Here is an 11,170-nt window from a genome sequence, read left to right as displayed (position 1 = left end):
ATGGGATTGAAAGCTTTGTTGGTTGCACTTAGTGTTGTTAACATGGTTATTGTTCCAACTATGTCTACAGACCATTTTGTTGGGGATGATCAAGGTTGGAAACTTAAATTTGACTACAATGCATGGGCTGAGAGTAAAGAGTTTCATGTTGGAGATAAACTCAGTATGTTATGTACCCTCTATGTTATATGTTGTTCGAAATCTTTAAGACTGTGTGTTAGATTTTCTCAGTAGTATATTTTTGGAGAATTCGATACGAGTGAAGTACTAAAAGTGAAAGAGTTTGTGCAACTCAAATTATGTCTTCATTTTTTAAGGATATATAAAAGTAAATTATTATAACTAATAAAAGATTTTGCGACAATTATTTAGTGATAATAATATAATTGTAGTTATATTATGTTTAAGGGCAATAATATATAAAAATATTTATAACCAACACGTTATATTAACGCTAAAAAGGCTTTATCAACTCTGGATATGTATAATAATGATATTAACTCAATTATCGCTAAATATTGTTTTGCCACTATTAAGAAGTCTCATATATAAGAAGAGGGATGAGAATTTTGTTTCCTTATATGGATTTGGACAAATTAACCTCCACTTATTAGCTAACTTTTGAGGTCGAGTTAGCCCTGATACCCATAAATTATTTTTATTAGCTATTAAATTTTTAGATACGCTTCGTAAAATTTCTGACTACGCCACTGTTGATGGATGCAGTATTTAAGTACAAGGAAGGAGCACACAATGTATACAAAGCAGATCTAGCTGCCTTCCAGAGCTGTGTACCTGGTGCGAATGTTGAACCCTTAACTTCGGGAAATGATGTGATTGATTTGAAAACTCCGGGAAAAAAATGGTATTTTTGTGGAATTAATAATCACTGCGAACAAGGGATGAAGGTTTCCGTTAACGTTCTAGAGGCTAAAGATGGTTCATCATCATCAGCCTCTAGGCTTAGTACTCTTAATTCTGCATTTGTTGCTGCATTTGTCATGTTCTTGATTGCTATTGCTTGATAATAATATTAATCGAGCTGCCTGTAAGCTGATGTATCGTGGTTAAAGGAAAAAACTAATTTATTTCCTTATATAATACATTTTGAAGATGAATATGTTTTGAAGGAATTCCAATGGAAAAATAATTATATGTTTTAGTGGAAACATATATATATATACTTGTCATAATAAGAAAAATAATGTTGATTTAGCCTTCTATTTAATTTAGTTGGAAATATCTATTAGATATTTCTTAATATTATTATACAAGAATGTAAATTTATAAACGTTATAAGTAATTAATAAATATTTACTTATAATGGATGCAGACTAGGATTAGGAATCAGATTCGAGGTCAGAATTAGGGTCAAGAGTCAGGTTAAGTTTCAAATTCTGACTCAATCAGAAACACGAGTTTGGACCTCAACTCAAAGCTCAGAATCTAGCCTATCAATGTCAAGCCAGATTAAGTCTCAAATTTTGACTCAACCAAAAACACGAGTTTGTACCTCAACTCGAGGCTCAGAATCCAACCTATCAGTGCTTACCTAAACTCAAGACCCAACTTTCGATTCGAAATCTGACTCTCGTTGCCGATCTTAACCGAACTCCTAATCAAGACTTTTGACTCAGGACACAATTTTTTTACCCCAATTCAAGAAGCTCCTGAGTCGAGGTGGAGTTTTGAATCAAAGATTGAGAGTCATTTATCGAGTTGAGATTGGATCTCGAGTCGCGAGTCAAAGTTGAGACAAATTGAAAGAAAATTTTAAAAATGTTTTCGATAGAAAATTCATTTTTCCTTAAATTTTTAAAAGATAAATCTATTTGAATACATTTCCTAAAATACTTAAAATAAACAAAACATGACAATGTGCAAAAAAAAAAAATATTAGTAACTTGCAATTTATCAATTTTGGTGTAAAATAAAATTTGGCAATTCAACTTTCCCTAATAAAAATTTGTTATACATTCATAACAAAGTAGAAAAAAAATTATATAAATATGGTGCACTTTATGGGACCCACAAAAAATTTCCCGCAAAACCTCAACTTCTCCCGGGAAAATATTTATTTCCAAAAAAAATAGAAAAAAAAAATTTCGTCTTCTTCATCATCATCATCATCATCTTCTAGGGTTTTCAAGAATCATCTATGGAGAATCCAAGCTCGAATTCCATGGAACCTCAAACACCCTTTGATCCCAATTCCAATATGAACCCCAAAACTCCATCAAAGACTAATTTAATCCCGGGTTTCAATTCATACCATCCTTCCCCTTCACGTTCAATTTACAGTGACCGTTTCATACCCAGCAGAACTTCATCTAATTTTGCGCTTTTTGGGTTGCCATTGTCGCCTAAGTCTTCTAATACGGAGGATTCTAATAATGGGTATACTTCTCTTCTTCGTACTGCGTTGTTTGGGCCTGATTCGGGGAATGTAGTGAATCCTGTCACACCAGAGAAGGGTGTTCGTGGGAATGGGAGGAATTTGAAGAGACCCAATTGTAATATTTTTAGGTATAAAACGGAGACAAGACAAAGGTTGGATTCTTTGTTGCCTTGTGAGTTTGATGACCAGATGCGTGGTGTTAGTACTAGTCCTGTTAAGGTTCCTCGGAAAGTTCCGAAATCGCCTTATAAGGTACTCCGTTCGTCCCAATTTAAGTGTCTAAGTTCAACTCAATACGTGGAACTTTTGAATCTTGTGACTGAACATGGAGTGCAAGATATAAAAGAGTGTTTTTTAATCTTGTAGTGTTAAATTATTGATGTGTGTAGTTCTTTAAATCTCGTGATCTTAAACTCGTCAGGTAGAAAGAGTAACACTTAAGTTGGGAGGGAGGGAGTAATTTGTTTGAGTGTTTTGGATGATAATTATTAGGAGGATGTTTGTGTGGATAGTGAAGTGTAAAATTTGTGCGTCTTAAGTTCGAATATCAGCTAGAATAATTAGTGTGAGCTCATGGGGTTGTATAGTAGGAACGATACTTATTGTTATATGTTAGTCCCCTCAGCGGCCGCCTACATCACCACCTTGTTTCCTCTTTTCTTTGTTATTGGGTTCTTGAATATTCTCTGTTTAGGATTCGATAAAGTTTTTATCTTGTTACCGTGTGAGAAGGCTTATGATGGTGCTTGTATGGGTTCTTGCTAGGTACTGGATGCCCCTGCATTGCAAGACGACTTTTACCTAAATCTTGTGGACTGGTCTTCACAGAATGTGTTAGCTGTGGGATTGGGGAGCTCTGTATATTTATGGCATGCATCTAATGGCAAGGTGACTCTATTGCCTTCGTTAACTTTTTCGTTGATGGATATATTTATGTACTTTTGCTAGAGTAATGCATCTATCCGATGAACACAATTTTTTCTGTTGAATGCCTACTGCAGGTAGTGAAGTTGTGCGACTTGGAAAATGATGATAATGTTACTTCAGTTGGGTGGGCACAGCGAGGTACACATCTTGCTGTTGGAACAAGTAATGGGAAAGTTCAGGTCTGCTATGCTTATTTTGTTCATCTTGTTTTGTGTTTTTATATGAAAGAGAACTGTTAACAGGGGTCAATCACTTTATTCTTGAACAATTTTAGATTTTTTCTGTCAATATGGTCCAGTACTACACATCCTTACGTCAAAAACAGTCTTTCTCAACACCTTATCAAAATAAATAAAAATCTGCTTGTCCTAGCACTGGTGGTACTGTAATATACATAAAATGCCTTAATCTCACTAAATTGATTTTTGTCTCAATCTTCTCTGTATATGTTAATTCTACAAGCTAATTTTTCCAACGAAATAAAGTAGCATAAAACTTGAAGAGCTTGTGAGGCTGTTCTCTTAGAAATATTTGGAATTTGCATCTCAAGTTTTTATATAGATGTAAAAGGAAGCTTTTTAATACATTCGTTGTGAAGTTGTCATATAGTGCTATATTTATGAACGAAGTCTCACAAATGGACTTAGGCTTGTTACGACTCAAGATAAGTTCCATGGAAAAAATTATTTGAATGCTTAGGCTTGTTATCCTGGTTGTTGTTCCATACACTGCTGTAATAAATTGGTTTTATTAAATCTATTTCCCCAGACCCTACTTTGTGGGATTACACTAGGTACGTTGTTGTTGCATGAACAATCTATTGCATGTGAAAATCAGTTTTCTATTTGACATGAAAAATTATTTAGAACCTCTCTGTTGGATGAAGAATAGAGGATTATGTCGTAGTACCTTCTCTGTTTATGCGGTGAACTGATGTTTGAATCTCATTTGGCATAGTTATGGGATGCCTCTCATGGTAAGATGACAAGAACAATGGAGGGACATCGTTTAAGAGTTGGTGCGTTATCTTGGAGCTCCTCCCAGTTGTCTTCAGGAAGTCGGGACAAGAGTATTCTTCAGCGTGACATACGAGCTCAAGATGATTATGTCAGTAAGCTAAGTGGTCACAAGTCAGAGGTCAGACTTCCTTCTTGCTTCTCATTATTTAAGTCATTCTTGTCAGGTGTTTTGTTTTACTTCTGCTTGCATCTTGATAAGCAATTACTTCTTTTCAGGTTTGTGGGCTCAAATGGTCTCCGGATAGCCGTGAATTAGCTTCTGGTGGAAATGATAACAGAGTATGTGTTTAATTACCAGAATCAAGCTAGCTGATATTTTTCTTTCCCTTAAGCTGTTGGTTACAGTTTCTCATATAAATCTTCATGACCAGCTTTTCGTATGGAACAACCATTCAACACAACCTATATTGAAATACTGTGAGCATACTGCTGCTGTAAAGGCGATTGCATGGTCCCCCCATCTTCACGGACTTCTAGCTTCTGGTGGTGGCACAGCTGATCGATGCATTCGATTCTGGAACACAACCACTAATACACACCTCAGCTGCATGGACACTGGCAGTCAGGTATTTCGCTATGAATATATATATCGAAATACCTCTTTTAGATTTCTGCCTGTCTAGATCATTGCTTTGGTTATTAAATTACTCACACCTGACAGTAAATTATATTTTTCTACCGGAAGAGAATACTATGCCATCTAAGTTATGTGATCAGAAGAACTGTCATGCTTTTCAACTTCCATGGCATTTGGATTAGATTTGATTTTTTTATTTTTTGAAGAACAAAGTGTGCCAGTAAAGTCTACTATATTTCCTCGGATAGGGTAATTCTGGTTTACTCAAGAATTTGTTTACCTCCGTGTGCGAAATGTGTTTAAATCTTACACATCCTCGATCGCATACATGCATCCTCTCAGCTTGCATGCACTTCAACTTAATTCATCGGGCAACTCTTTCACCCCACAGCTCAGGTTGTCAAGTTAATGCTGTTTACTAAGGTTGGAGCTAGTGGGCACACCTTTGTTTTAGCTGGGATAGAAACTGTTGTCACTACCATGGTTTAACTAGTATGTCATCATGTTGTGATCTCCAAGAACATTTTAAATCATTCAAAACTAGGTTCTGCCTTTCTAATTGATTCGCTGAACAGTCGGGTTTCCCATGTCATCAAAAAGTAATATGGACATCACTCGTCATTTCTAATACTCAGTTTTAATTATCTTGTATGTGAATGACAACATTAGGGTTGTTTCTTCTACTCACCCAGTCCTCCTATTTTCTTAAGAGAGAGGTGTCCTCATTTATTTCTTAAACATTGCTATTGGACTATTCAAACCATCATAACCTTCCTCTTTAACCTCCCCCGCCCATCCTCTTCCTGTCTCTTTGTTTATCACAAATTTCCTGCTCTACGACCTTCCCCACAAATCAGTTTAGTTTGTGCACCAAGACAAACAGCACTATAGTGTTGTCGATAGTATATGCCCATCAAGTGCTTTTCGGTTACACACCTATTCTGTTGATTGCGTTATGGTTACTAAACAGCTAAAGAATGAAAGGGTTGCTGAAATTTGGGAAATCTTTGAATATGAATGAGAGAAGGAAGGGAAAAGAGCATAGGAGAGTGAAAGAGGGATGGGGGGTTACAAAAACATTACAGGATTGTGCGAGATACGTGTACCTGTAAACATGTGAAGGAGGTTAGGAAACTGTCCCGCAATCCTTGATCAACCTCCCTTCCTCCTTTGGTCTCTCCATGTGTTTTGATTTCTTAGATTTACAAGTGCCATCAAATATATCTACTAAGATATACTAACTCATCTGATGTTGTGACAGGTTTGCAATCTTGTGTGGTCGAAGAACGCAAATGAATTAGTCAGCACTCATGGTTACTCGCAAAATCAAATAATACTTTGGAGGTATCCTACAATGACCAAGGTATTTCAGCCAAGTTTTCAAAATGTTACATGAACATAGATTTATTTGAGACATATCATGTTGTACTAGCTTCATTATGTGTTAATTTTTCTTTATCATCACAGGTAGCTACTCTGACTGGCCATACATATAGAGTCTTATATCTTGCCATATCTCCAGATGGACAGGTAGCTAAGCTAAACTAGTTAATCTTTACTATTTATTTCCGTGTTCTTGTCGCTTTAGTTTCAGCAGCAGCAGCTTTATTTTCTCTTCTCTTGTGTTTCTAACTGGTAGTATCATCTTTGCAGATGATTGTGACCGGAGCAGGAGATGAAACACTTCGGTTCTGGAATGTCTTCCCTTCTCCTAAATCTCAGGTAAAACATCTGTAAAAGGATAGTTATAGTTAACTTACAAACTTATTTAGCATCTCAGCGTTTTACGACATCTCACATGTGAATGAAATTGTCTAATGCAGAACACCGAGTCTGAAATTGGGGCATCTTCTCTCGGCAGAACACAGATTAGGTGACTCCGTTGTAATTACTTCTGACTACACCCCTTAACGTTGTTTTCTCACGAAGCACAAGCAGTAAAGTGGAGCCTTTTTGATCTGTTTGATGAGAGATACTTGTAACCGACGTTGATATCCATCATCTTTCAATAACATGTATTAGACTTGAAGAGTGAGATTATTCTGTGAATAGATCAAAACTGTACAGCTAGAGATGTTATTTATTCTTCATTAACATCTTTCGGGCGTTCTGTAATATAAGGGAGGGAGGGAGGGAGAGAGTTTTTTCGGGAACTTTTAATTTTACGCGAATTTTTGATCTCTTGTAAATAAGGTTTTTCTTTTCTGTTTCCTCTCATTCTGATTCATTGCTACAATGAGATGATAGAAGTGTTTAAACTGTGCTTTTTAGAAGTGTTTTGAGTAAACAAAAAGTGATAGAAGTGCAATTTGGTGCACAATCCCCAAATGGCAATTTGGGACTTGAATATTTACATTTAGAATTAAAGAATTACTACTAATATGTTTTTCTAGTCCTAACAAACAATGACAGTGAAACACATCAATCTTGTAAAGTTTGTAGGCCAATACAAAATCATTTCAATCGATTCGCTAAGCTAGTTAAAAACCTTATTACGCAATTTCACCTGCGTGTAATACATTCAACATTCTCAATATAGAACGCTCTTTAGATTTTCCTTGTTGAGGGGAAGCAACAGGTGCAAGACCCTTGACATGGCTGTGGTAAATCCAAATTGCTATTGCTTGTATTCTCCATTTGAATATCACCAAATTCACTAGATGATGAATTAGTAGTTGTGGTAGAAGATAGTGAAGATGCTTCTTTTAAAGGACCCCAACAATCTACTTTGTTGAATTCTTGTATGTTTGAGTGAAAATGTACCCAAACCAAAGCTTCTTCCAACTCTGGGTAATTCTTTAGCAAATTCCCATCTCCATGAACAAATGCCTTCAAAACCTAGTAGATATTCAAAAAGAATAGTGTTAGTTATATCCTACTGATAGTATAAAGATTTCTTACATGATTAGTTAAATTTACGGCATAACACATAAACATGTTTTTTAATTTGATCGCATCTCACATATGAGCCTTCCAACTTCTGATGTGTATATATAAATACTTAAATTTGTATAAAACTGAACAAGTAAACTGTGAAACCAGGTCTTGAGTCTAACTCACACCGAAAAGCTAGCTCAAAGGGAGGAAGACTGTGCAAGCCTTATAAAGAGTCCACTTATCTCATTAACCACCAATATGAGACTTTTTGCTTTAACACCCCACCTCACGCACAATGCTTAGCATCTAGTGCATTGGCAATTTTGAGCAATTTTTTATCCACCTCACACCAAGTGCTTAATATCTAATGTGTCAGATAATTTTTGGGCAATTTTTATATTTTTTTGGGACCCAAACATTAGTGAGATGAGTCATGCTTTGATACCATGTGAAATTTGGGAGCCTAACTCACACCCCAAAAGCTAGTTCAAAGGGAGAAGGATAGCCCAAATCCTTCTAAGGAGTCCACTCATCTCATTAACCACCAATATGAGACTTTTGCTTTAACGTAAACACACATGTCCTACGATGACATAATATATATAGCATGTCATGTAAGACGTAAATTGCCACGTAGGATGCCAAGTTGGACAAATATGTTACTTGTTCAAGTTAATGCAAATTTAAGTGTATACTTATGCACATTTAAAGTTGGTGAGCATAAATATTAATCGAGATCAAGTTAAAAAACACGTTTACTATGAAAACTTACCACAGGGAGTTCCTTGCAGAAAATATAGTATCTGAGCCTAGCAACAAAGTCTAATAAGAAATGGTCTCCACTAATGTGACAATAAACATGAAGTGACATCTTCCCTTTAACTTTCTTCCATTCTGCAACCACTTCATCCCTTTGCAATCTATTATACCATCCTTCTAACTGCACATCAAAAAGAAAAATCAATCATGGATTGATCAACTACTACTTCTAGTCACCACTAATGCTTGCATTACGAAGACAGTCAACCTAACATGAGATGTTTTGTGCATCAGACTGTCGTTTGTCATACTTTTTAACATCTTGTACAATTTTGTAGAAAACTACCAAGAAGTGAGTAGAAGGGTCCAATTGAACAATCTGAGCCAAATACACGGGTCTTTCAGATTATTCTGCTTTAATATTTAACTGTAAACTCAATTACTATTGTATTTTACGAAAATTACCTGAGAGTTATTGATGGTTTGAGAGACAGCAAGAGTGAGTTTACATGTAATATCACTATGTGTAAGTGTATATGTTCTTGGAAGTTTTGCTGGATGTTTTTTCTCATCTACACCTAAAAAAAGAACCTTCAATTTTGATGCTTCAAATATTGATGGTCCAAATAACCTTGCCACCTAAGATCATCAATCACATATACATTAATACAAATAATTAGCGACTGACAAATTTTATAGCTAAACAAGAAAAATCTCGATGTATAATAATAATAAAAAAAAAATTATGTTAGCTACGAGCAATTACCGGAACAATGGAATGGCTCTTTTTGGAGTGTCCTCCTCTTCTTGTTGTGTAAACAAACACAGAGTTTTCTTTTTCAAGTGATGGAAGAAAAGAAGTTGTCAAAGTACTCATATTTGGAAATCTAAGAAAAAAAATGATGGATTAAAATTAGACTATACTTTTTTAAAGCTCCAATGTTGTAGGGGAAAATATAAAGTTGAGAATGAAGTTGTATATTATATAGTTTTTTAATTAGTAATTAGGTGTATAGTAATATTTGGTTTCTTACTTACGTAGTCGCCTTTTCTTTTTAAATATTTTGACTTTCTATGGTCCAATTACAAGATTAGTAAAATGATTTTAAAAAATGGAGATATCTTATTAGAGTGGTAACGTTTGTTTGAAAATTTCATGATTATTATAATAAAAAATATTATTATTTAAGTTGGATGATATTTGATATTTAGATTTAGTTCAGTTATTATAAATATAATAACAAAATAAAAAAATTTGCATATATTTTATTCCTTCACGTACTCTATTTGTAAGTGATTATGTTATTGATTTTATGTATTAAGAAGAATTTATATATATATATTTGTTAACTTTTTCAATCTAATTTTTCATATGACATTAATATCCTTTTTAGCAACTTATTATATGTTTAATTACAATTTTTCATATGACAACATGTTGAATCTGATTTTTCACGTAATATGTTTAGATTATTCGTAAATTTTTATATATTCCTACCAACCTTTAAATTAAAAGGAAATTTTTTAAAAAAAAATTATTAAATTTTTATATCAAATCATATAAAATAAATAAATTAAAACGAAGAAATTCTAGAATATTAGGAGTAACTATTGCTTCTAGGGGGGTGTTGTGGGGGTTGGGTGCATGATAACTGTAGACACGTGGGCGTTTACTATTCGACAACGCTAGTTTGCTTATTTACCCTACTACTTAAAAGAATATTTTCTTAACATTAGTAGTTTAATTTAATTAAAATAATAAGGTAATTTTAATTTATCACTTATCCAACTATATGTGAATTTAAAATAGCTAATAAATATATAATAGGTGTATAATTATGTATGATAAGTATATAATAATATATTCACATCGTTTGAGAATAAAAAGTAAACAGTAAATTGGACTGATTATATATAATTTATGGTTTAAATATTGGATATTTCTTATTCAATTTTCTTTTAAATTATTACATTTATCATCATAAAATAAATTTGATGTATAACAAGGAACATACAATCTAACATACTCCTTCCGCCCAACGATACTTGTTCACTATAAAAAAAAAATATCCAATAATATTTATCCATTTTATAAAATTTATGGATAATTTTACTCTTAATTTTTGATTTATCCTTATTATTAATTATAATATACTTTTAAAGACATTATATTTATAATATTTAAAGGTAATATAGTAAAATAACTTTTTTATTTATAATAAAAAAGAATGTATCAAATTAATAATAGATAATTATTATTAGATAGAGAAAATAACCGTACAAACTAGATATTTTTGTCGGAGTTAAATAAAGGCCTCAAATAAATTAAAGAAGCGTGATAAACGATGCAATTCAATCATAAAAAAAATCTTATTTTTATTTGGACCAATGAATCTCGTGAATCTCATAGTATTTTAAATATCAAATGCCAAAAAAGAAAAGAAAATGTCACATAGGGTGTGTTTGGTATGGAGGAAAATGTTTTCCATGGAAAATGTTTTCCTAGAAAATGTTTTCCTGGAAAATAAGTAGATTTTAGACTTATTTTCTCATGTTTGGTAGGTGGATAGAAAATATTTTCCGGAAATGATTTTTAGTGTTTGATTTATGAAT

The 11,170-nt window shown here is 33.5% G+C and overlaps 3 protein-coding genes across 3 annotated transcripts; 2 read left to right on the top strand and 1 right to left on the bottom strand.

Moving 5' to 3' along the window:
• On the top strand, window positions 1-1,025 carry LOC107006554 (mavicyanin-like). Its single transcript, XM_015205077.1, has 2 exons — window positions 1-163; window positions 727-1,025. Exons 1-2 carry the CDS (start codon window positions 1-3, stop codon window positions 1,023-1,025), a joined length of 462 nt encoding a protein of 153 aa, XP_015060563.1.
• Window positions 1,026-2,069: 1,044 nt separating this feature from the next.
• On the top strand, window positions 2,070-7,017 carry LOC107005736 (protein FIZZY-RELATED 2-like). Its single transcript, XM_015204388.2, has 10 exons — window positions 2,070-2,650; window positions 3,164-3,286; window positions 3,400-3,504; window positions 4,283-4,462; window positions 4,561-4,623; window positions 4,716-4,910; window positions 6,183-6,284; window positions 6,389-6,451; window positions 6,575-6,643; window positions 6,745-7,017. Exons 1-10 carry the CDS (start codon window positions 2,159-2,161, stop codon window positions 6,796-6,798), a joined length of 1,446 nt encoding a protein of 481 aa, XP_015059874.1. The 5' UTR covers window positions 2,070-2,158; the 3' UTR covers window positions 6,799-7,017.
• Window positions 7,018-7,215: 198 nt separating this feature from the next.
• LOC107006840 (protein STAY-GREEN homolog, chloroplastic-like) lies at window positions 7,216-9,524 on the bottom strand. The gene is made up of 4 exons (XM_015205357.2): window positions 9,324-9,524; window positions 9,023-9,196; window positions 8,571-8,738; window positions 7,216-7,759 (listed from the first exon to the last, which is right to left on the bottom strand). Exons 1-4 carry the CDS (start codon window positions 9,432-9,434, stop codon window positions 7,469-7,471), a joined length of 744 nt encoding a protein of 247 aa, XP_015060843.1. The 5' UTR covers window positions 9,435-9,524; the 3' UTR covers window positions 7,216-7,468.
• Window positions 9,525-11,170: the final 1,646 nt, after the last annotated feature.

Source organism: Solanum pennellii, chromosome 12 (genome assembly GCF_001406875.1).
Source record: "Solanum pennellii chromosome 12, SPENNV200".
Lineage (NCBI taxonomy): Eukaryota > Viridiplantae > Streptophyta > Magnoliopsida > Solanales > Solanaceae > Solanum > Solanum pennellii.
This window is presented reverse-complemented; position numbering and strand designations above follow the sequence as displayed.

What these genes read in the sequence shown, in the direction of transcription:
- LOC107006554 (XM_015205077.1), top strand. Translation starts at nt 1, where the DNA reads ATGGGATTGAAAGCTTTGTTGGTTGCACTTAGTGTTGTTAACATGGTT. An exon ending in TCATGTTGGAGATAAACTCA is followed by an intron (nt 164 to 726) that starts GTATGTTATGTA and finishes TGATGGATGCAG; the next exon opens with TATTTAAGTACAAGGAAGGA.
- LOC107005736 (XM_015204388.2), top strand. Translation starts at nt 2,159, where the DNA reads ATGGAGAATCCAAGCTCGAATTCCATGGAACCTCAAACACCCTTTGAT. An exon ending in GGCATGCATCTAATGGCAAG is followed by an intron (nt 3,287 to 3,399) that starts GTGACTCTATTG and finishes TGCCTACTGCAG; the next exon opens with GTAGTGAAGTTGTGCGACTT. An exon ending in CCATATCTCCAGATGGACAG is followed by an intron (nt 6,452 to 6,574) that starts GTAGCTAAGCTA and finishes TCATCTTTGCAG; the next exon opens with ATGATTGTGACCGGAGCAGG.
- LOC107006840 (XM_015205357.2), bottom strand. Translation starts at nt 9,434, where the DNA reads ATGAGTACTTTGACAACTTCTTTTCTTCCATCACTTGAAAAAGAAAAC. An exon ending in AAACCATCAATAACTCTCAG is followed by an intron (nt 8,739 to 9,022) that starts GTAATTTTCGTA and finishes TTTGATGTGCAG; the next exon opens with TTAGAAGGATGGTATAATAG. An exon ending in TCTGCAAGGAACTCCCTGTG is followed by an intron (nt 7,760 to 8,570) that starts GTAAGTTTTCAT and finishes AATATCTACTAG; the next exon opens with GTTTTGAAGGCATTTGTTCA.